This window comes from Carassius auratus, unplaced genomic scaffold, assembly GCF_003368295.1.
Source record: "Carassius auratus strain Wakin unplaced genomic scaffold, ASM336829v1 scaf_tig00217098, whole genome shotgun sequence".
In the NCBI taxonomy this organism is placed as follows: Eukaryota; Metazoa; Chordata; class Actinopteri; order Cypriniformes; family Cyprinidae; genus Carassius; species Carassius auratus.
The window spans coordinates 183,114-206,860 of NW_020528894.1; the positions used below are offsets into that span (position 1 = coordinate 183,114).

General features: G+C 36.3%; 1 protein-coding gene across 2 annotated transcripts; it reads right to left on the reverse strand.

Annotated features, from left to right (window-relative positions):
- Window positions 1-5,405: 5,405 nt before the first annotated feature.
- LOC113100003 (vesicle-fusing ATPase-like) lies at window positions 5,406-23,426 on the reverse strand. 2 transcript variants are annotated; one of them, XM_026264874.1, is made up of 22 exons: window positions 23,370-23,402; window positions 18,748-18,765; window positions 16,016-16,101; window positions 14,566-14,665; window positions 14,231-14,270; window positions 13,969-14,135; window positions 13,777-13,884; window positions 13,545-13,620; window positions 13,293-13,448; window positions 12,925-13,124; window positions 12,641-12,806; window positions 12,198-12,272; window positions 11,902-12,089; window positions 11,713-11,808; window positions 11,433-11,589; window positions 10,534-10,667; window positions 10,333-10,399; window positions 9,153-9,232; window positions 8,873-9,007; window positions 8,379-8,492; window positions 7,990-8,045; window positions 5,406-6,390 (listed from the first exon to the last, which is right to left on the reverse strand). In XM_026264874.1, the coding sequence occupies exons 1-22, from the start codon at window positions 23,379-23,381 to the stop codon at window positions 6,369-6,371; spliced, it is 2,253 nt and encodes a 750-aa protein (XP_026120659.1). In that variant the 5' UTR covers window positions 23,382-23,402; the 3' UTR covers window positions 5,406-6,368. The 2 variants fall into 2 exon arrangements, with proteins under 2 accessions (XP_026120659.1, XP_026120660.1); XM_026264875.1 differs by lacking the exon at window positions 18,748-18,765 and having other exon boundaries at window positions 6,326-6,390; window positions 23,370-23,426.
- Between the last annotated feature and the right edge of the window lie 321 nt (window positions 23,427-23,747).

The window sequence follows — 23,747 nt, forward strand, 5'->3', positions numbered from 1 at the left end:
ACAATGTACGTTATAAATATCTATGGTAGAACATTATACATAAAGCCTTTAAGTAAAGGCTTATTTATCATTATGTACTGTTGGCATAACCAAAAGTTCTGTAGTCCAAAAATCTTAAAACATTTTAAATATTTTCATACTTCAACATTTTTTTGTATAACAAATAAACTGTGGTGCACTGAAGAAAAAAAAAGTAAATGGTAAACATTTTACTGAGAAACTGCTAGTAAGTAACACTGAATGAAATGGAAAATTTTGAAGTAAAATTACTGTTGATATTTATTTATTTTGTAAAATGTACTTCATTTTGTATTATTAACAAATCCTTTTTTACAGTGCATAGAACATACATGAAGTCATTTTGTTGTCATGTGACAAGAAAATTAGACAGCAGAGAAAATGATCACTGCAGGCTGTTACACAGCACTGAGACAGTTGTTTATGGACAGTGTAGCATATTCATTTAATTAAATGCATTATGAATGATAATCAATAGTAGAATAAACAGCAGGCCTGTCTCACTCTTTCACTCTAAATTGCCATATAATTAGTCTTGCTTTTATGAGTAGCAGTCGCGGTGCCACGGTATGGATTTTATTTTAAACCAATAGCTTTAATGAATCTTTGGGGACGTCGTCTTTCACGGCTGATTTACTCGCCATCAACTCTCTGGCTGACCATTCTCTTCTCTGTCAGTCTCTCTTTTAAGACCCCAGCTCACTGTGTGCTAGTGTATAGGAACGGCACAGAGTTCTTGGTGAACTGGTATTAGTTTGTACATTAATTCACAGCAAGAACAGGACTGCTGCTGAGCAGTGCGTTCTTTCAATCAGAACCTATTTTCCCTGCTGCTTTTGAAAATGCGGTATCTTACTCCATTATGCTGAAAAGTCTTCAGTATACAGACTCTTCACTTTAAGATATTTGTCTCATTGCAGTCATATTACTAACAAAACCTAATTGGGTCAGTAATGCATTAATTTATTCTAAAACATCTCTCTCTGCCAATACTCTGTTGAACCACAAGAAATGAAGGCTGAGATGTTGCACAACATACTATAAATGTCTTCATTTATTTCTAAGTGTTTATGAATTGAAATAACACATAATGTGGAAGCATTTATAAAATGCGCCCATCAGGGAGCTGTGATGTGTATCTGAAATCCTCTGTATTGAGTAGATAAGACAGGTGCTCAGCTGTCTAAAGTTTACAGTACACAGGTTCACCACACACTGTTTTCTGCTTGGTCACCTGTTCTGCCAAACACAACTGCAGAAGTAAGGGAACATGATGTTTATGAATAATATTGCTGTCGAGCCTCAGTAGACAAATCCCAAAAAAGGCTTAATAAATATCATAGCATCAGCCTAAACCGTTATTTACTGCACTGAACCCCAAAGTCCAATCAAGTCTTTAATAAATCTGCAAAAATAGTAGATAATACACTTTACTTTGCTGTTTTCTGTGAATAAGTGAGACTTCATTCAGATTAGTTAGCTGCAACACTCTCAGAAAAAAAAAAAAAAAAGATACAAAACTATCACTGGGGTGGTGCCCTTTCAGAAGGGGCTAATTATGTACACTTTCCTCCGGTTTCACTGATGAGACTTAAGGATATAGTCCAGGACTAAAATGCATGTTTGAGCTGTCTCAACCGAAAATATCTTGTTCTGACATATCTTAAAATATGTCAGTGCCATTGTTTTGTCGCAAGACGCACACCTCCAATGTTTTTTGTCTAAGGAATTTTTATAAACTCTGATTTAATATCTTAATTTAACTAAGGTCTAGTCCTGGCTTAAGTTAAGCCATGTCTGTGAAACCGGCCTTTAGGTATTAATATGTACCATTTAGGGGTAAATAAGTTAAACAATTTACATTTTAGCTTTTGTATCTTATAGGCTACTGCTAGTTTTGTCCCTTTTAACCTGAGAGTGTTTCTGAGGTAAATAACTAGAAGCATAACAAAGTGCTTTTGATTGCAAACTCCTTGATATTGCAGTTTGCAGTATCAAGCAGTATAAAGGACTATTTTAGTACAGATCAAATAACTGGAACCGGATGACTCTGGGAACCTCGCACATGGAAATGGCTGCACCCATTCTTACATTAAAAATAAGATGGACAGATTTATCTAGTTTAATATCTGACTGCACAGATGAACACAAGGTGAGCAACCAGAATTACAATGAAGTTTATGAATCTGATCTGATCTGCTGTTGAACTGGGTGCTGAAGACAGCTTTCCCCATGTTTCTCCGGGCCTCCCACCAGCAAGGAAATGAAGACTGAAGTAGAACATCTGGGGATTATGCAGAAGAAGAGGAGTGGAGTGTGGTTCAGAGAGATGGGGAGGTCTCTGTCATAATAACCATGAGAAATCCTATTCCCACTGATCCCATAAAAGCACATATCAAAGTCATCACCTTGGGGCAAGGGCACATGAGGCACATGAAAGTGTTAGATGCACTTCTGAAGAGGACTGTGTGTGTGTGTGTGTGTGTGTGTGAGAGAGAGAGAGAGAGAGAGAGAGAGAGAGAGAGAGAGATTGTTTGGAAGTCATTTCAGCTTCGGAAATGTTAACAAGACCTTTTCCATTTCCATTCATGTCAAAAATATGATTTCATTTCATTAACTTTATGGCTCCACTCCTTAGTATTGATAAATTGAAATACAAATTATACAAAAAAAATTTTCTTGATAAAATTTCATTTCAGTTCTAATGATGTTACAGATATCAGACTGTTTATCGGAAAACTCCCACAGGTTGATCTGGGTTTGAATTTATTGAAGGCTTTTCAAATTTTTTCTTTTATAATTATCCCTAAATTATCTCTAGGCTTCCGCTAAGACAAAAAAACAAAAAAAGTGTGAAACAATCGGTGTGTAAACGAGTACCTGCTCAAGTCTTCTGAGGTCATTTACACATTAGAATCGATGAACGGAGATGGAACTGGTTGCATTTTATAAAACAAGATATCTGAATGTTGCGATTGACCAATCAGAATCAAGCATTCCAGAGAATAATGCGAAATGTCACGATCAGTTCCACCACCCACATTTGTACTTGAAGTGAAATAGAATTGAAGCAAACATCAAATCAAGGACAACCTTTCACTTTCTTCCACTTCTGTTGAAAGATGAATCTCTTGCACATGGATTACTGCAAATATTACACCCATTTAGTAACTCTAGAAATGCTTTTTATCATGCTCAAGTTCTTTCTGCTCCTGTAGACGTGCAGTGCTTTTAACAGCAGATTGTTATGATCTTCCAGTTGCACCTCATGTTCTTATTTATTATTGCTTGTGCTTAAAGTATACCACATCCTCCAAATCGGTAAGACAACAACGTGCACACTTAAAAAGAGCTAATTCACCGAAAAACTCTGAAGGAGATTCAAAAACCTTCAAACACAAAGTAGGTATTTCTACATGTCGGGAGTGCAGTGATTCACCTGATGTGTGCGTGCACGTGCATGCCTTTGGTCTTGTTCTCTTTCAGAGACATTGCATTTACAAAAACACCAACTAAAATGCAGATTCAGACGAGTAATAAAGTTTACCCTCTTCTGTTGAACTTGAATTATATAGCAAACTATTTGCTAAAATTACCACAACATTAATAGCAATGCTGAAATGCAAGCATGAAGTGTTCCATTTGGGACAGGACCTTAGGGCTCGTCTAAGGGCCCCCAGCAGGGCCTGTAAGACTTTGCTCACTGGTAAAACGTTGGCCCTTTAGCACTGGCCCTGCATGGGGTAGCCCTCACTATTGAGCTACAACAATAAAGGTTTCACTAAATACTTTTTAGCTACTATCAAATCAATGGATTTATTAAATACAAAATAGAAAACATTGAATTTAGGGTAGGCTAATACAGCCAATTTAAAACTCTGAAAGGGACTAAATATCTACACACAAATATAAAAAACATATTACAAATTTACATAAAAATAAAAGATGCTGAAAATATGTTTTGATGTGCTGAAGTATTCATTGTCTGAGCCATGGGGAATGGGCAAGTTTGGTCCTGGAGAGCCACAGTCCTGCAGCGTTCAGCTCCATCCCTGGAAAAACCCCTCACCTGCCTGTACCTTAGTAATCCTGAAGACATCGATGAGCTTGTTCAGGTGTGTTTGGTTAGGGTTGAAGCTGAACTCTGCAGGACTGCGGCTCTCTAGAACCGAACTTGCCTAGCCCTGAAGCTCAATCTTCCCCTGAGGTCTCTGCTCAACCAGTCAGCTCCTTTCATCCACCCGCTCTGTCTCTTGAATTCTGAAAGCACACCTTCAGAATCAGGAGGACTTTGCTAAAAGGGGTATTTTCAAACAGGCTCTGAAAAGAAAATTGGCACATATCACAGCTCCTCAAATCTGGCTCATGAAACTCACGCTGCAGAGTTTTGCTCCAACTTTGATCAATCTCAATCACCTGTGATTTACTAAAGATACTGAAGACACAGATTGGCATGCCCAGGTGTGTTTGATTAGACTTAGTGCTAAACTTAGCAGGAAAGTGGATCCTGGCCAATTGAGTGACTAAATAATAGCCATTACTGTTAGTATTCTACTGGTTGCATTACAGGGAGTTACATGCAATGTAATGATCAGGGCTCCTTTGGAAGAGAAGAGATGAGCTGAGAAAAGAAAGCAAAACTGTCTTTACTTGATTAGTATAGCAAAATAATTATGTTAAAACGAGGAACCTGGATGGTTAATATTTTATCATTGCAGTGACATGCTTCATGAAAAACAAACAGAGACCCATCCGTCCAAATGTATTTTTTAGTTATATAAAAACAATACTATATACTGTACTATTCATAATTTAGGAGAGCATCTCAGACAGTATAATGCTACACTAAATGGACTCTGCTGCCACCAGCTGAATAAAACTGTGAGCTCAAAGACCTAAGCAATGGAGTAGCTCTTCATATATCTCATCAGTATTATGTTGCCAGATAAAGACATCCAACTTTAAGATCAATTAATTAATTTAAATTAGATTCATTAATGCCTAATGAATCACTGTTTTAAATGAATCCGTTGATTAAATGATTCAACAACTCATAAAAAGGCATGGAATAATACAAACACTGTGTTTTATCATTTAATTTAGATATATTAATATATATATAAATAATAATATTAATAAGTTATATAATATATATATATATATATATATATATATATATATATATATATATATATATATATATATATATAATAATTCACTATACATATTTATAATAATTCATTAATTTATCTTTTTTTAAATGCATTATTAAAACAGTAATAGCATTAGAAGATCACTTTTGAGGCGGCGACATTAGCAAAGCAACGGAATGAATATTCAAGAGCACAAAAAAAAGCGAACTCTTACTGAGAGCCAGTTTTTTTTTTATGTATTTGATTTTATTTTTTATTGCAGTAACACACTTTTGCATCAGGCCGTGCATCTCCAGTAGTCATAACAGATCAAAGAGCTCTGGACATTGAACACTGGTCACAGAAACCATACGAATGAATGGGAAAGCAAAAAAATATGTACATAAAACAAAGAATAATCATGAATATTCATTTAAAAAAAACAATATCTACCCACACTACACTTACACAGATACATACAGCCACACAAATAAGTCCACTCGAAAGCTGATCAGTAGCCTCTTGTTGACACACACACACACACACACACACACACTAAAAGACACTCATGTAGTGACCACAACAGATTATCAATCCACTGTAGAAATGATCAAGGCTGTTCTCAAAGTGCTGGCTTCTCCAACACTAGTTAACATAGATATACTGTACTGTATATTACCATCTTTGATACTGTAAACCCAATCTACATTAAACTGAGGCAAATGAAACAAACTGAATCTGCATATTTTGAACCTCTGTACAATATCAAATAACACTGTGATCTATATATGATGTCTTCTTGTGTTACCACAACACAATCACAAAGGAAGTGTTCAGCGTATTCACACCACAAACAGCACAGCTCAGCGTTATATATATATACACATTATACACACACACCAACATCTTTCTTATATCCTAGAGATTCACATGTTGCATGATATAGATTTATAGATATATGTTCTGCATCCAGCAGCATATATACACATTTTTAATCAGATTTTTTACATCTTAGTGGCTTCGTGTAGCTCAAAACGGATATTCATGTAAACAAACAGCATACAGAAATATTACACACAGCACAAGGCGATTTTTGATATTGGTTTGATATGAGGGACGGCTGTGTGATCTCCGTCAGGTTATCAGTATTGGGTGGAGTTTGCTTGTAGTTTCCTGGGGAACATGCAGTCGGGAGGAACAGCTTGGGCCTGTCTTCAGTTACTCTAGAAAACCACGATCTCTGCAGAGAGAAGGACGGAGCGTGAGGAGGCGCAGAGAGTTTACTCTGTGGGAGTTTTGGGTTTCACCTCAGCCCCTTGGTGTTTGGGTACAGTCCAAATTTACAGACAAGCGCTGGCACACAGACTCTGTGACTTTGATGGCTTCCATCTGAAAGTCAATCATTACCAATATTGACTCTTTCTCTAAGAGATAAAGTTCAAAAAGAACCATACTTTCTTTATTAATGCACATCTCTACACATGTTCTTCAGATTCTTCCCTTTGAAGCTGGCATGAAATTAAAAGTTTTTTTCCCAAAAGCATGTTAATAATCTTATTGTGAATAATTCACACATGTATATTTCTTTTTTTATTATTATTATTTTTTAACTCTTTAATGTAAATGTCACAGCTTGATCCGGTTGCAAGATTAACACACCTGACTTGATTCTGGTATATAACACCCACTGTCCAGTATCAACTGTTAAATTTGATTCATTTTTGTTTATTTTTGTTTACAGTATGATTCTTGTTATACTCGTTAATTTTAGCCTACTTTACTCTGTATATAGAGGCTTAATTGATAAAAAAAAAAAACATTAGACACAAAACGGCAAAATGAAAAAAAAAAAATCACTATTCAAATACCCAAATAATTTTAGGTATTAATTTAAACATATTAACTTCTAGTAAAACCATCATGTGAAAATGATCCTTGTTGTGAAAACCGCAGCCCTTGAAATAACAATATGTGTGCACTCAATGTGGATGTGATTTATGTTATGTTATCTCACTGAATATTTAAATGTGTGCTATAACATATCTAATAAGCACAGCATTAAAATTATCTATTATTTTTTTTTTATGTCTCACCAAAGCTGCATTAAAATACAGGAAAAACATTTATATTTAAAAATATATATATTAGAACAATTTAAAACTACTTTATATTATTGTCATAAATTTTAAAATGTAATTTATTCCTGTCATGTCAAATGAGGAAATATTTATTCTCATTATTAGTGTTGAAAACAGTCGATATATTTTTGCTTAATATTTTTGTTGGAAAACATGATATTTTTTTAGGGATTCATCTGTGAATAAAAAGTTAAAAAGAACAGCATTTATTTGAAAAAAAAATTTTTTTAACATCATTAATGTCTTTACTGTTGTTTTTGATCAATTGAATGCATTCTTGCTAAATAAATAAAAAATCTTACTGACCCAAAACTTTTGCAAGCAGCTAAAGCACATGAAGAGGTCGGGTTCTGTCTGGCTCGTAATTTCTGTTGGACACTAGTTTTCAGGTTCTGTATCTTAAATAATGGGAAAAAACTAAGGATCAAGAAATTTTGAAGCAGCTACTCTCATGGCTTTAAATACAGCACACATCGTTAACATGACAACCTTCCCATCAGTTTTCACCAGCACAGTTAAATTCAGATGTGCTTGTTTTCATACAGCCTGTCAATTAACAAAATCAAATATAAAGCAGACTTAATGCCTGTTTAACTCCCCATCATCAGGTTTGTGATCCATTGAGTCTGTGGATATAGCTCTTTTATTAGACTTTGTTGTGTCAAATATGCAACATATGATGAACCCAGAGGTGTACTCACGCTCCCTCGTCTTTGAGTAGAGAGAGGAACTTGCTGACTCTGTACGGCTGATCCATCTAGAGACGAGGGCAAACACAACATGCTATAAATAAACGTTCATTTTCTCGTATATGGTTCTCTGCATGTGACTCTGTCACGAGCTGAAGTGCGCTCATGAAATTTCTAGACAGCACTTTAGATGAATCTTCTACGCATGAAACAACTATAAAAAGCACCGAAAAGAAATTCAATTATTTAGACCACAAATCAAGAAGCATGTTAGAAAACTGCCAGAGCTCATTAAACTTCTAGTCCCCATGAATTACAGGAGAATTTCTAGGTGAATACGTCTAGCAGAAATAAATCCAAAGGTTGAATGGGTTTGAGAGACTCAATAGACTAAAGCTTACCTGCAGAGACATCTCAATAAGCATGAGAAGCTTTTTAATGCCAATCGACACTCTTTTTCTTTTTATATGCTTGGCAATGGTGGTTCTCTCAGCATCTGTGAAGCTGCCCAGGAGCTTGTAATTAACAGAAACAAAAAATAGTAAGTATGATAATAACATTTTGTGCATGTAAATGAAGTGAGAGAAAGGGTGGTATCGCCCTCTACCGGCTAATGCTGAAACAACATAATGAAATAAACTAGAATGCTGAAATAACATCCTGTCTTCTGATTTTATGCCATAGATAGATAGATAGATAGATAGATAGATAGATAGATAGATAGATAGATAGATAGATAGATAGATAGATAGATAGATAGATAGATAGATAGATAGATAGATAGATAGATAGATAGATAGATAGATGGATAGATGGTTAGATGGATAGATAGATGATAGATGGATGGATGGATGGATGGATGGATAGATAGATAGATAGATAGATTTCATCTCACCTCTAGAGCTTCAACCAGATGTTCCCCGCTGGAGATATTGTGCACATGGATGGTGGTGCTGAACGCATTCAGCATCTCCATCTCCTGCAACACGTCTTTACGGCTGGTGGTGCCGATGATCAGCAGCTTACGGCCCTTATGGTAAACAGAAGAACACCGGACAGTTTATGGCCAAAATCTAACAAGATAAATGCATTTGTTGATAGAAGATTAAGAAAATGATTAAAAAACCATCACATATGACCGAATATGACCCATATGTAGAAGCATCAGCATTTACATGAGGAGGAATCTTCTTCAGCAAAACCAGCAGGGCCTGAAGAACCAGGTTGGAGAAGCGAGGACCAATCGGCACGTAATCTGTTTCACCACACATAATTTATTAGAATACCATTAATAGTGTAATATAGCAGATTTGTTCCCCACTGTAAGTACAGAGTTATATCTTGTGCATTAGTTTTATCGAATACATTTAAAGGTGGGAGGGTCAATGAAAGACATGCTTGTCGACTTTAGTTAAAGATACCTAGTGAAAAATAATTATAACAGAATAGAATAGTTAATTCTAAGTATACTACACATACATTTACATATATATACTGTATATGCTTCATAAAAACACCCTGAAATTGTATTTATGGTATACTACACTGGTATATTTAAATCTGCTATACAACTAACCAACTAATGCATTTTTAATTGTGCTGAAGTCAAACTAAAGATATGCTGAAGTATATAAGTTAAATTACTGCACGTAGACTTCAGGTACTCTTAAAATATCTTGCATTCAGAGACTGATATTATTCAAAGCTCATACAATCCTCATCAATAGTGACATTAAAACACATTTGAAGCTTAATATTAAGAAATATGCGCTGTGCACAAGTAGTACTCCAAATTAAAATATATATTTTCTTTTATCAGGAAGTCTCGAGCGATATGTCAGTAAATATGTTAAAATATTTTATAACTATACTTAGTATGAAATAAATGCATTTTAAATAAACTATATGGTATGTATTAGGGCACCCCCTTCTAATAATCAGGTTTGACTAATTTCCATGAGTACAGATCTTAATGTTAAAGCATATAAAGATATTCCTGGTGTTTGGTGATTAGTTTTTGGGGCAAGGTATAAAGATAGTTTTTTGCAGACTACTCAAGTTCTTCCACACTGACTCAATCAATCCTTTCATTATAAATCTTGCCTTTGTCATCTTAGAATAAAAATAGGTTCCTGCCCAAGCTGTTGCTATACAATTAGAAGCACACAGTTCTCTAGAATAGCAATATATGCTTAAACATTGAGATTTGTTGTCATGGAAATTATTAGTCAAATCTGTTCATTAGAAGGGGCATATATATGGCAGTTTTCCCTGTTGAAGGGAATATTTAGATGCGGGAATATCCCCCTATTTAAAAAAACAAAATCAACAATTGAAATAATAAAACTGTCTAACCTAACAGACGCTCAATGTCATCAACCACGACACAGCTGAGCTGAGACTTGTAAGCATCGTCAAAGACCTGAGAAGAAATATGGAACATTTTTAATGATAGTGTGCAATACAATAACGTTGGCTTTGATTTAACTTTGATTATATGTGTAAAAATCTAACATTAAATTGAAATTTATGAGCATACAGTAAGTTAGCACGAACCTTCTTGATTGCCTGGCATTTGGAGATCTCTGAGAAGCCAATCATCTTGTCTGGAGAGCAGATCTTAATGAAGGGGAACTGCGAGTCCTCTGAGATTTTGGCAGCCAGGGCTGTCTTTCCACTGTGAGGAGATCCTGAGGCAAAAAACATGGCATCAGGACTGAAAATAGTCTACATCGAACACAGAGTATATCTACCTAACAGGGTGGGACACTCTCACTAACATTTTGTAAATGTTAAAGCAAAACATTCTCAAAATAATGTTTATGGAATTTTCTCATAACACTAGATACATGTGTGTAATCTTCTTATGATGTTGTTTTCCCTTGAGGATTCTTGAACATTCTCATAATATCCAAATAAAATATTTTGCAATGTTAGCATTCATAGAACATTCTCATGGTGTTCTTTTATTCTTGATGAACATTCCAATAATGATGAGAGAACAACATTCTTAGAACATTCTCTGAACGTCATTATGACACTGAATGTTTTCATTTTTGGAGCATCCTTGTATTGTTATATGTACTTGATGAACTTTCTAATAATGTTAGGGCCTGGTGCTAATACTAGTAACGTAAATTTTTGCTGAACGTTTTCTTAATATTAGCATAAGATTCTGTGTGAAGGACATTGATGGAGCATTCTTACTGTGTTATGATGAAAAGTCAAGCTGATGATACATGGGGCAACTTTCTGAGAAAAGATTTTTAAGCAATATTTCTTGGGCACTTTACCACTGAGAACAAATTTCTATCTGGATATTTTAGATCGGACGTGGGCTCTGTGTATCACCTGGTTGCCTATCTACAATCGTGTTGCCCAAAGCTTGCCCCGGCAACATTGCTCAAAAAGTTGCCCCGTAGCCTCATACTTTGATGTTAGAAATGAAGACTCACCCTCCAGAAGCACGGACACGAGTGGAGTGCGGTCACTGTTCTTGGTCTGCTGCACCAGCAGCTCTCCGTCCTCCAGCACTCGGGTCACTGGATCACCCCACTTAATGATGCCGTTCATGATGTAACTGGAATAGTCTTCCTGGTTGGTGCCAAAAGCCTTACAAAAGTTCAAGATAACATGGTTTCACTTGATAGGTTCAGCTACTACAAATGACTCTCTAAACTCTGCAATCCCTCTGCTGATGAAAGCTGTTAAATATTCAACAAGGCTGAAACTTACAGGTTTAATGTCATTATTCAAGGACGCCATGAAATCTGTTCGAGTGACTTTCAGCTTCTCCGCTCGCTCCATGTCCACCTCTACAGTAGATGTGGCCTGGAATACGATTCGATTCAGTTTAGACCTATCACATGAAGTGTTTTGAAAGTATATCCCTGATAAGGAATATTTAGATCACTATACTTGTACCTTAATGAGGCGGTTCATGGCAGTAGACTGGGCGGCTCTGACCAGGCCCTCCAGTTCAGCTCCACTGTAGTTCTTGGTCTCAGCAGCCAGTTCTTTAACATCCACATCACCAGACAGGAGGTTAAAGTCACGCATCTTAGCTGTGTGAATGTTCAGGATCTGAACACGGCCCTTTTCATCCGGCAGACCTGGGTGATGAGACAAAGACAGAGACGTAAGAATGAGCAGTGATGGAGAGAGGGCTGAATCTTTCTTGTTGTTGTTGCTAAACAAAGGGCAAGTCTCTGAGGTCCTACCAATTTCCATCTTTACTTCAAATCGGCCAGGTCTCATCAAAGCGTCATCTATCAGGTCAGGCCTGTTGGTCATGCCTTTCAGACAAAGACAAAGGCACAGGTTAGAAAAAAAACGAAATAAAACAGACAGTATTTGAGAAAAATCTGTTTTTTCTGTGATTTTTCAAACATCACTTGACTGTTTCAAACCAACATACCAATTTCAATCTGCGAAGTTAATGTCAAAACAAAGGTTTATTAACTGTGTACATAATATGCATAATTATATTAATTAAATGTACATTACTCAATCTTTTTTCTTTTTTTTCTTCAAAAATCACATTAGATTTGTGAAAAACTTGGTATGCAGTATTAAACTTTCTTTGCAATCTTAGATTTAGAGTTCTTTTATGACTACTAAATATTGCAAAGCAGCAGAGCATATATTAGCTGCCGTTCTTCACCGATGACGAGGATGTTGTTGAGTTGTTCCACTCCATCGATCTTGGACAGGAGCTGGTTGACCACAGTGTCGTGCACACCTGTGCTGCCGGCAGCTGTACCACGCTGCTTACAGATAGCATCCAGTTCATCAAAGATGATGATATGCAAGCCACTGTTAGCACCCAACTGCAGAGAAAAACACCATATTACTGTATAATAAATACAGAGAAGAAAGTATACTATAGTATAATAACGAATGGTATCATAAGGAAAGTGAGTATAACAGGATAGTTTGTCATCTCACCCTTTTCTGTTCCTCCTCAGCATCTGCGAACAGTTTCCTAATGTTGGCTTCAGATTCACCTACGTACTTGTTGAGGATCTCTGGTCCATTGACTATCTTTGGCTCTCTGGCGTTCAGCATCTTACCGATCTGCCTTGCCATCAGTGTTTTACCACAGCCAGGAGGACCAAAGAGCAGGATGCCTTTCACATGCTTACAACCTGCAGAGAAAACAACTCACTTTTACAAAGAAAAAAAACACACACATTATCCACAATCAATGCATCTGAGTAATAAGTTTACAATGATTACAAAGACTGGACCGTTCTGGTGAAAGGATGCTTTTTATGAGATTGCACAACAAAATGGAAAGTGAAGACGGCACAAACCCATCTGCTCCACAATGTCTGGCGGGAAAACTCGAGAGGCGAAAGCCCTGCGGAAGATATCGGAGAACTCCTTGTCTAGACCACCGATGCCCATTTTCTCGAAGTTCCAGTCAGGGTTAATGATGGTCTGACGGGCTTCTCTGGTCTTGGCCTTGCCTGGTGAGGATGAGGACGAAGAGGAAAATTCAGAAATTAGTTACAAGGCAGTTTGTATGGCAAGAGAAACGTATTTTTAAGTGTGAAAAAACTCACCAACTAGAGTAAGAGACGAGCTCTCTGATTTTTCAAACATCACTTGACTGTTTCCAACCAACAGACCAGTCTCAATCTGAGAAGTTAGATGTCAAAACAAAGAATGATTAACTGTGTGCATTTATATATATATATATATATATATATATATATATATATATATATATATATATATATATATATATAATGACATTTAATTGCAAATTCCATATTTCTGTTTACTTTTCAATACCTTTTGCTTTTTGCCAGATGCTGGTTCGCCCCTCAGTATGCTGGGGTCCATCGCCTCAATGTCCTTGATAACTAGGCCGAAGAGCTTGTCACAGAAACTGAAGACCAGCTATGACAAAAAATAAAAAATAAATGTATAATTAAACATCAGATGCCATTTATTCTGTTTTCTTTTTTGTGATGAGATCCTGACCTGCTGCCCCACAGTGAACGCCTGATTGTTGAAATGCTGAATAAACTCAGTAGCCATATTGTCCGAGTCGTAGGGACTGGAGTCGGTGCTCTTCTTCTGCAGAAAGTCAATCTCAATGGTCATGGCACCAATGCACTGCTTGGATTTGTCAAAGTTGTAGTTGGCCACTGAAATGACAGGAAAAAAAAATGTTTTTTTGAGTATTTGATCTAAAAACTGTGTATTTTGTTTGCAAATGTTCAGCTAGAGGCTATGTACACACCTTCTATTTCTTGTCCGATGGACAGGCCTGCCCATTTCCTCTTTAAGAAAAAGTAAAAAGAGAATGAATAAAGCAGAAAAAAAGTCCTTAAAAATACAAGCACCGTCTCATTATCTGCACTTAAAGGAACAGTTCGCCCCAAAAATGAAAATAATGTCATAATTTATTCACTATTGTTGCCGTTACAATCATTTCTTTTTTCTGTGGAACATAAAGTATTTTCAACAAAGCTTTAATCTATTAAATGTAAGTCAGTGGTAACCAAAACTGTGATTTTCTTTTGTCTTCTGTTGTGTTTGTGTCTGAAGTGAAAGATGTTGGCAGGAGTCTTGCACCTGTGGCAAACTGAAAGCGATGGTCCCAGGAAGCACAGAGTGGTGAGACTTGACTGTGAACACAAACTTGTGGGCGGGTGTTGTCCTCACAGACACATGCCTGGAGAGAGAAAGGCAGAAAATACTCAACTACAATGACACAAGGATCAACAGAAACTATGATTTTTTATTTATTTATCTGGAAACATCACTATATCGAGAACTGCTTTATAACTGCACCAATCCTAGATAATCTGAGATTAGCAGATGGGATTATATGTGTGAACCACTGACAGTGGTTCTTTTATTTAGTAACTTTACATTGTGCAACAATTCATTCAGTTAAAGCACAAGTTAACCATAATCATGGATAATATATATTTATATATGTGATGACTAAATACTAAGGGTCTTACAGGTAGGATTGACCACTATCTTTATTGTTATTTCCACCAAAAATACACCAAATATATATGTATTATTTATTACATGATACATCAATTTACATCACACATTAACATGCCATATATCAATATGACAACAGGAACCCACACAAATCAGCCCTCATGCTGTGATATTCTTGGACATGAGGCATCAGCAGGAGGCATTGCGGCAGACTCTGTAACCTGAGTTCATGTCTGGATTTATTCAGCATCCCAAGGACACACATTTATGGAAAACCATCAGCTCTGCTGCTGGAGCACTAATTATATGTATGAATATTTTCTTACAGTGTTAGATATACCTATATGATACACGTGCAAGAAGATATTGTGTACTACATGTTACATGTGATTAATAAGTATCCACAGATTTATATGAAGGGGCAGTATTTGCCCCATAGAAGTGATTTTCCAAGGGTAAATTTAACCCTTATACGGGTAATTCAAGCTTCTTCTTTTTTCAAGAATATAACTTTCTATTAAATCTATGAGAACATTTTTGGCCACACATTTTATATACATGATACACTATGGTAACTTATATTTCTTAGCCCTTTTGGACAGGGGTCATCAAGGGTCGTCAGCCACAAACTGTGGGATGCACTGTGTGTTCTGACACTTTTCTATCATGGCCAGTACGTTTTTGAACAGTCTGAGCTACAATAGTTTTCTTGTGTTATTGGACTAGACATTGCTCCCCACGAGCAACACTGATCCTTCAGGACCAATGAACTTGACGCTGGTTCATCTGTTGTCTTTCCTTGCAACATTTTTGACAGCTGCCAACCGGGACCTGACTGACGACTGACCCAGTCATCTAACCATCACTATTTGCCACTTGTCAAAGTCACTCAGACCTTTTTAACTTGCTCGTTTTTCCTGTATCAAATGTATGAAATTCACGAACTAACTGTTCATTTGCTTCCTAACAGATGTCAAAGCATGTATTGGCCCTTTCTAACATGTAACTGGCTTCTGTGTGCAAATGTGATGAATGTGATGAGTCTGTGGTGTGGGTGAACACTCACTGTCCAGACTGCAGGTCTTTCTCACTCACGACCGCACAGTTCGTCAGTGACAGCTCATCTGTTGGGCATCGAGCCGCTTGCATCGTCTGCAGAAAGACAGATAATAATGAAGAGAGAGTGTAAGACAGTGAGAGGCGGAAGAAAGGTTTACCTTATATGAGAATGAGACGTCTGAACTAGATGTTGAAGCTTAAAGGTGATGTGTGTAATTTACGTTTTGTTAAATGAGCCTTTCAGCAGTTAATTTCCCTTAGTTTTGAAATATCCTCAAATTTATTTGAGCAACTTGACAGAAAAAAATGGGCTCAACCAATGACGTGGGTTGGGGGCGGGGCTATCTGTCTGACTGGGGGTTAGGGGGAGTATTCAGTGAAACCTGTTTGAGAACTATCACCTTTGCAGTTTTACTTGGTGGAGACAGTGGCACAGAAATTACACACTTCAGCTTTAATATTTCCATCTTGCTAGATTAGCTCACTGGGTGTCATTTCTTATGAAAAGATCTTTCTCCTCATGAAAAATGTACAGTAAACCACACCATACGAAGGAGTTCCCATGATTCTCTGCAGAATTGTAAAAATGTAAAAACCCGTGGTGCAAAACAGCAAGATGGAAAGCTGTTTTCTACAGTGCAAGATGAAAACTGGTCCAACATTCGAAGCAGTGAGATTGTTGTTTTAAAGACCTCATGTAATCATCCCTTCCAGGATCACATGCATCGTGTTTTACTGCAATAGAGATCCTACAAACCCCAAACCAATAATACCAGGGGTTTGATATAAAGCGTGTTAGATAACAACAAATGAGGCGATAAACAAAAAAGGCAAGGGAACAGTAATAAAAACACAATCATAAATCTGTCTCACCTGGGTAAATGAGAAACATGAAAGACAAATAAAATATTTTAACCAAAGACTGACCGTGAAGGTTCATGGGTGTTCTAGCTTTATTTGTTCCTTTTGATACCACTAGCCAAAAAAACATAAATAACACAGACCACAAAAGAACATGCAAAGGAGAGCTAATTGAAAAGCAGAGCTTCACAATACCGAAAGAAAGAAAATGAATGACTCAACCAGAAAACAAAGCTTCAGTGACAACAATTAGACATTAAGAGAACAAAACATACAGGTGAGATTTTTAAATGCTTTTTTTTCCAGGTAGTTAAAACTATAGTTCACACAAATTAAAATTAATAATTTCACTGCATTTATTAGTATTCAAAGTTATTGCTAATTTCTATACATTTTTAGTTTAAAATGCTGAATCTGTTAACATTAGTTACTGTTAACTAGATAAAATCATAAACAATATTTGGCTAAATTAGCTGATCTTAACAACAGGGTAATCAACTAATGATGCAATTACCAAAAAACATCTTCAAGAAGCCAAATTTTCACTAAATTAACAAAATGAAACAAATGACGGTCAGAAAGTACAGACAGAGAAAATTACTTCCGAATGCTTCACAATCCTTGGAACATTTTAAGAGAAATTTAGCATCCTGAAGTATTGATTATCCTGCTAAAGATTCTGGCATTAAAGATTAAACATGAAAATGATTTAACAATGAATGAAGACATGACTATGCTTTTTCTGTTCACAATGAGGAACACTTGTCTACAGAATAGCACAAGATGGAAAAATAGAAATAAACACTGTACTAAAGCAAATGTATGAGAAAGTTAATAACATGCTCAGACAAAAAGCGCAAATCTTGATCCCTTATTTAAGATTTAGAGTAGTACCTTGATAGTACATATTAGGCATTTATATATACTTTTTAGAGGTTTTGTTTAGATGAGTGACAACCTGTTTTACCCCTAAAGGTACAATTTTTGCACAATTCTTTTCTGTCAGTGTTATTAAAGTCACAGTGAAAGTTGCGATTGTGCTTTCTTCCCTATTGTGACATACATCTGAGCGAAATGGCTTTTCAAATAAGTAAACATGACGGGACTTGATTTGGTCCACCTGAAATTCATTTGATCACTGGATCTTTACCACTTGTGAATTGCAAACATTGACAGATTGCTGGATGGGAAGAGGAAGTTGATGTAATGAAATAAACAATTAAAAAAACAACAACAAAGTAATGATGTTCACAGATAAAAGTAAACAATGCACTATTCCGCTGAAGGAAAAAAACAACAACAGAAATGATTACTTGGTGACTTGAAAGGCAAGATTGCTGGATGTTTTCCAGTGTGATGCCAGGAAACAGAACTAAAGGACAGTAAATGGCTATTTGAGGGTTTGTATCTGATTCAAAGCCTGGGTGTGTATGTTAACTCAACAGGCTGACATAATCCAGTTAACGAAGTGCGGTCCAGCAATTAGACCTATTTTAGTTGCAGGTCAGAAAAGCAATAATCCATGGCTCCCTGCCAGCACACATGATAAACTCGCCACAGGCCCTCGCACCATTCAGTCGTTACAGCTGGCCCTTTAGTGCTCAACCTCAAATCAACCTTTATTTGTCCTGAGAGTGAAAACACAGGCGGATGATCTTGAGTTGGATGGTTTGTGTCAATGGTTTGTGTCTATGGCACTGAACCGCTGTAGTGCTCCCTCGAGTCATTGCTATCAAGAAGGGTCATAGCAATAGGGGTTACAGCCTGTCAGCTCTCAGGACACTAAGGTCGATGCAGAAAGCTAGTGCAAGTAAGCATACAGCTCAATCCAGCAAGCGAGACAAGCAGCGGCAGAGGGCATTCGGAAAGCATACATACCTTGAAAAATATTACAACCTTGGGGGCCAATGTATGCACGCAAGCAAGAGGGAGGGCAGAAGGACATAAAACAAATAGTTGAGACAGCCAGCACCACACTGAGCCGAAGACAGCATGTGGCTGAGAAACAACAGAGTGTGCAGCATGAGGCAGCATGCAGAGCAGAATCAGGATCAACTGCAAGTGTGCTTGAAATCAAATCGCAGGCAAACCAAACCTTGATGTGGTAGAGGAATGTGTATGAACTTTCACCAGTCATTTGAAATATGAAAAATTGCATTAATAAGACTTAATGCACGTGTTGAAAAGTACATCACATGTGAACACACTTCATCACGTCAGTGGAGAAATTAAAGCAAAAACATGTGGGAAAACAGAAATAGATAGCAGAAGTTTTTGGCGGCCAAAATCAGTACTTACAAAAAATAAAAATACAAAAAAGAAAAATACAAAAAATAAAAATAAAAATAAAAATAAAAATAAAAATAAAAATATTATATAATATAATATAATATATAATATAATATAATATAATATAATATAATATAATATAATATAATATAATATAATATAATATAATATAATATAATATAATATAATATAATTAAAACGTTTGGGGTTAGTAAGATTTTGTTAAAAATAATTACTTCAACAAGGATGCTTTCGTTTAGTCAAAAGTGACAGTAAAGACAATTCTAATGTTTCAAAAGCGTTCTGTTTCAAATTTTCTTCTTTTTGACTTTTCATCAGAAATGTGATCTTTTTAATCTATTCATCAGATAATACTGAAAAAAAAAACATGTATAAGTGCGAAGCAGCACAACTTTTTCACCACTGACAATTATAAGAAATGTTTCTTGAGCAGCAATATTAGCATATTAGCATAAGGCATATAAGAACGATTTGTGAGAGGTCATGTGACACTGAAGACTGGAGTAATGATGCTGACAATTCAGCTCTGCATCACAAGAATAAATGTATTATATATAATTTATAGTATATAAAATAGAAAACTTGTTTTAAATTATTTTTACTATGTATTAAATTAAGTTTTGCAGCCTATACATGAGCAAAAATTAAGCTTTGAAAGAAGGACAACTGTGGTATAATTCAGCACTGAATAAACATAATAAAATGCTGCATGCTATTTCATCAGTCAGTCTACTGAGTACAAATCTAAGTCAAGCAGCACTGCTCTCTGTGTTTAATGAGGCTGGGCCTCTGGAGAGATATTCAATGAGGAATGAGGAGAAGCCTGATCAATACTGTCGAGAAGAAACACCACGTCCTGTCACACTAACAAACTAATGACTTTATCTACCCTGAGGGTTTGGTTAAGCATTATTAGTTTCCATGGCCATTTCATAAGCAGCACATATCACAGAGTTAAAGGTTGAACCTATGCAGAGATTTCAGACACTTCAAATAGCTAGACTACTGAATTACACCGGGAGGCAGGGGTGGCTTGTATTACATTTGGTTTATGGATTGTACCCCTGATATATCACACTTAATGGAGAATGAGCCTTATCATATCATATAGCATGCAAGACATGAAGATTAATATAGGACAAATAACACAGAGAAAATCTCTCCTCTTAAACCTCCATATCATGTAAATGATGCAGCTCATCGAGCTTCCTTATTGGTCAACCACAAAAGGCTAAAGGCTGTTAACATCAAGGATAATATAGCAAACTATAACGATAACAACAAAGGGGAATGATATGATTGGAATCCCTTTCAGAATACACTTGACTTTAAAGAGCTTGAGCACTTTAGCAAAACATGCTTATAATAAACAAGGAATCCATGTGTTGGTATGGACACTAATGTTATTATGATTAGAGTTATTATTATAGTTTTTGGTGTAAACTGGGCGGGCTTTAAATAAAAATAATTCTGAGAAAAACTACAGTCAGAGCAGAAAATAAGTAAAATGCATTTTATTAAAGAAAACCTAAAAAGGTGAATAAAAAAATGAACATTAAATGAGTCTGATGTAAATGTTATATCACTGCCATGACTTGCAATTCCTGAAACACATTTCAAGCTTTTTTTCTAATTCATCAATTGCTTTAAATTACCCCAGAGGGAGATCCTAGTTGAAATAATTTCCTGAGCAGAGTGAAACATTTTAATCTTTAATTTTTTAATTTTTTTTGCTCATGTGGAATGCATTCAGCTGCTTGATGTAAAATAATCGCATGATGAAGATTGCTGCTTTTGAGTTAATTGAAGTAAGAAGCCTTTAATGTTTGCAAAGACTGGCTTTAATGGGTAAAATGTAGACTGAAGAAAGAAAGAAATGCCAAAATGCTGATTTAAATGTATTGATGATAAGAAACCTCGTATGATGTCATTTAGCTGTGTGGCATTCACAACAGTAAAACATAGCTTTCATGCAGGGCCTTTGATTTGAGCTGCAACTGATGGGGAGGATTTCTCAACAATATCCATTATTCATTTAGTTTTAATATACTTTAGAGCTTGGCAGTTATTCTAGAGCCTGTGCCACATGCAGAACACTAATTTAAAAAGCTTTACCTAGGAGTCATTTTTTATTAAATAAATAGATGTACAGTATATTAGTACTACAGGAGCATTTATTTAAAGCAGAGGAAATGGAAATTAAAGAGGAAATACTCTTAAGAGACATCCAGTACTCATGGGAGACACTCACAAAGGAAAATCTCATATTCCTTTGGTTCATCATAATAGATATTGAGCAGAACTCACTGTATCTCACATATATCTGTAGAGAGCAGTATGACAGACACAACCAGACTATGTATCATTCATACACTTTCTGTGAAGGCAGTGAAGTATTAAGTCATTTAACACTGAGCTGAACTCTGTGGGTGAACATACCCACACAAAGTTTGTCTGGCTTAGTCTAGTTTTGATCAGTGAAGCTTACATGAAATATATCATAAAAACCAATAGAATGAATGAATTGTTCTGCATTTCCAATGTTTACTCTCTCTATTCTCATCTTGATTTATTCTTCTTGTGTAAAATCACACCAGGGAACATATTGGACTTAATAAAACAATTGATACTGTGTGACTCATAAATGCTCATCTTTTCCTACAGTTGTTCGTGGGTGTGTGACAGGCATTCACACATTTCTGAGCAGCTTTCACCTGCTCTTTCACTGGCATGTCCTCTCCTACCTTAAGCATACTAAAGCCATTAAATACAGTGACAACTACAGCTATGCATGTGTATATAACACACACACACACACACAACAATAATGGTGTGTAGGCAGACTGCATTAAAAATATATAATTTAGTCTACCAAAAATTATAGCTGTTTCTTTTTATTGCATTTTGATTGTGCCTAATTGTCTCATTACATCCCAAATACCTATTGTGTTTTATTAATGTCACTATAACATTTGGCTTAATTAAAATCCCCGGTATACTGCAGTGCATTTAGAGAGTACATGAACTACATGTTCTCCCATTTTATTTGTAATGATAATTAAAAAGACAAACAAACATCTCTCTCTCTCTCTCTAAATATATTATATAAAAAACATTAATAAATAAATATTATATAACTACATAATTAAGATTAGTGTTATTTATAAATGTTATTTATATTACTTTATTAATAATATGATATTGAATGAATTGAGTCAATAAGCAAGTAAATAAATAAATAAATAAGGACATGAAAAACTGAAATCTCAGTTTATCCACAGATTAAACTCATAAAAGCATGTGCTCTCGCTGAGCTCTACAGAGCTCCATCCTGCAGCAGCTTTGCGCACATGATATATCTATTTCGTATTAGTGGGGCGATGTATTTCTGTGGATATTTTGAAGCGAAAGCACGATTTTGCTCGGGAAATCGCAGAGTTGGCTCAGTGCGAGCTCTCGAAGCAGAAACAGTGTGAAGTGATGGCCATGTCAAGGTTAAACCCGCTGAACGAGCACAGTCCAGTTGTTTCACTCTTCATGACAGCGTTCTGCAGCTCACAGTTGCCTACGGTCCATGGATAGCCTACTGTACACATACATTAACACACATCTTAAAAAATTAATGAGACAACCGCCTGCTGGTTGGTTCATGTTGTACCGAATCGATGGCCTAAAAGCAAATGGACAACCACCTCGGTTCTATTAAGGCTTGTGCCTGTTTACCGATGGGCTCGGGCTAGAAACAATCACAACCGTCACCAATATTTCACGGTTCACACAAACGCTGGGAAATAAATGCCACCATCGAGATTTAAGTATTCTTGGGGCTTATTATTATAAGGCTTCCGTTCAAAGCTTCCCGCGTTTGCTTGTGTGGAAGCCATATAATAGCAGGCTATGAATAATAATGCACACCAAACAGCAGCAATATTCGCTGCAGACCTGCGTCTGTGCTCTCAGGTGACCGTATCGCCACCTGCTTCTGGCTGTAGGCTGGTTACACTGTGGAAAGATGCCAGTGGCTGGCATCAAACTGGAAAGGATTTTGTCTTGTTTATTTTAAAAGAAGAAACTAAAGTTCTTCTCCAAAGCGATTGTTGTGAAATATTAGGTTACATTTAAACTCAGCGCTAATTATTAATGTCGTATAAGCTTAATCGTTGAATAATTCAAATGGAAGAATATCTTACCCGGGTCGCCATGTTTGCGTTAGGTGATGCTGCTCGGAAGAGCTCCACACAGCAGTACTAGAGCAGCACTGCAGCAGCGGACAGCGACACACCAGAGAACTGCGCATGCGCGATTCTCGCACAGCTGATGGAGACTCACTTCTGTGAATCGAGTCTTTTGAACACTTCGTTCCAGAGAATCGTTTAAAAAATGAGTCAGTTGTTCTTTAGGTTATCGTGTAGTTAATGATGTCATGGATTGGCGTAGTGTTCTTAAACGTTCTAAGGTCATAATTAGAACATACTGAAGTTTGTTAGGTTATTACAATTTCACGGTCCTAGTTTAGTTTGTTGCAGCCATGATGACTTAGCTCATTTACAAATCTAGAATCTATGTTA

Excerpts from the sequence above, each read along its gene's own strand:
- LOC113100003 (XM_026264874.1), bottom strand. Across the intron at positions 9,233-10,332 it reads TGACATTGAGCGTCTGTTAG|ATTACGTGCCGATTGGTCCT; the intron begins GTTAGACAGTTT and ends GTGGTGAAACAG. Across the intron at positions 8,046-8,378 it reads TTATTGAGATGTCTCTGCAG|ATGGATCAGCCGTACAGAGT; the intron begins GTAAGCTTTAGT and ends CCTCGTCTCTAG.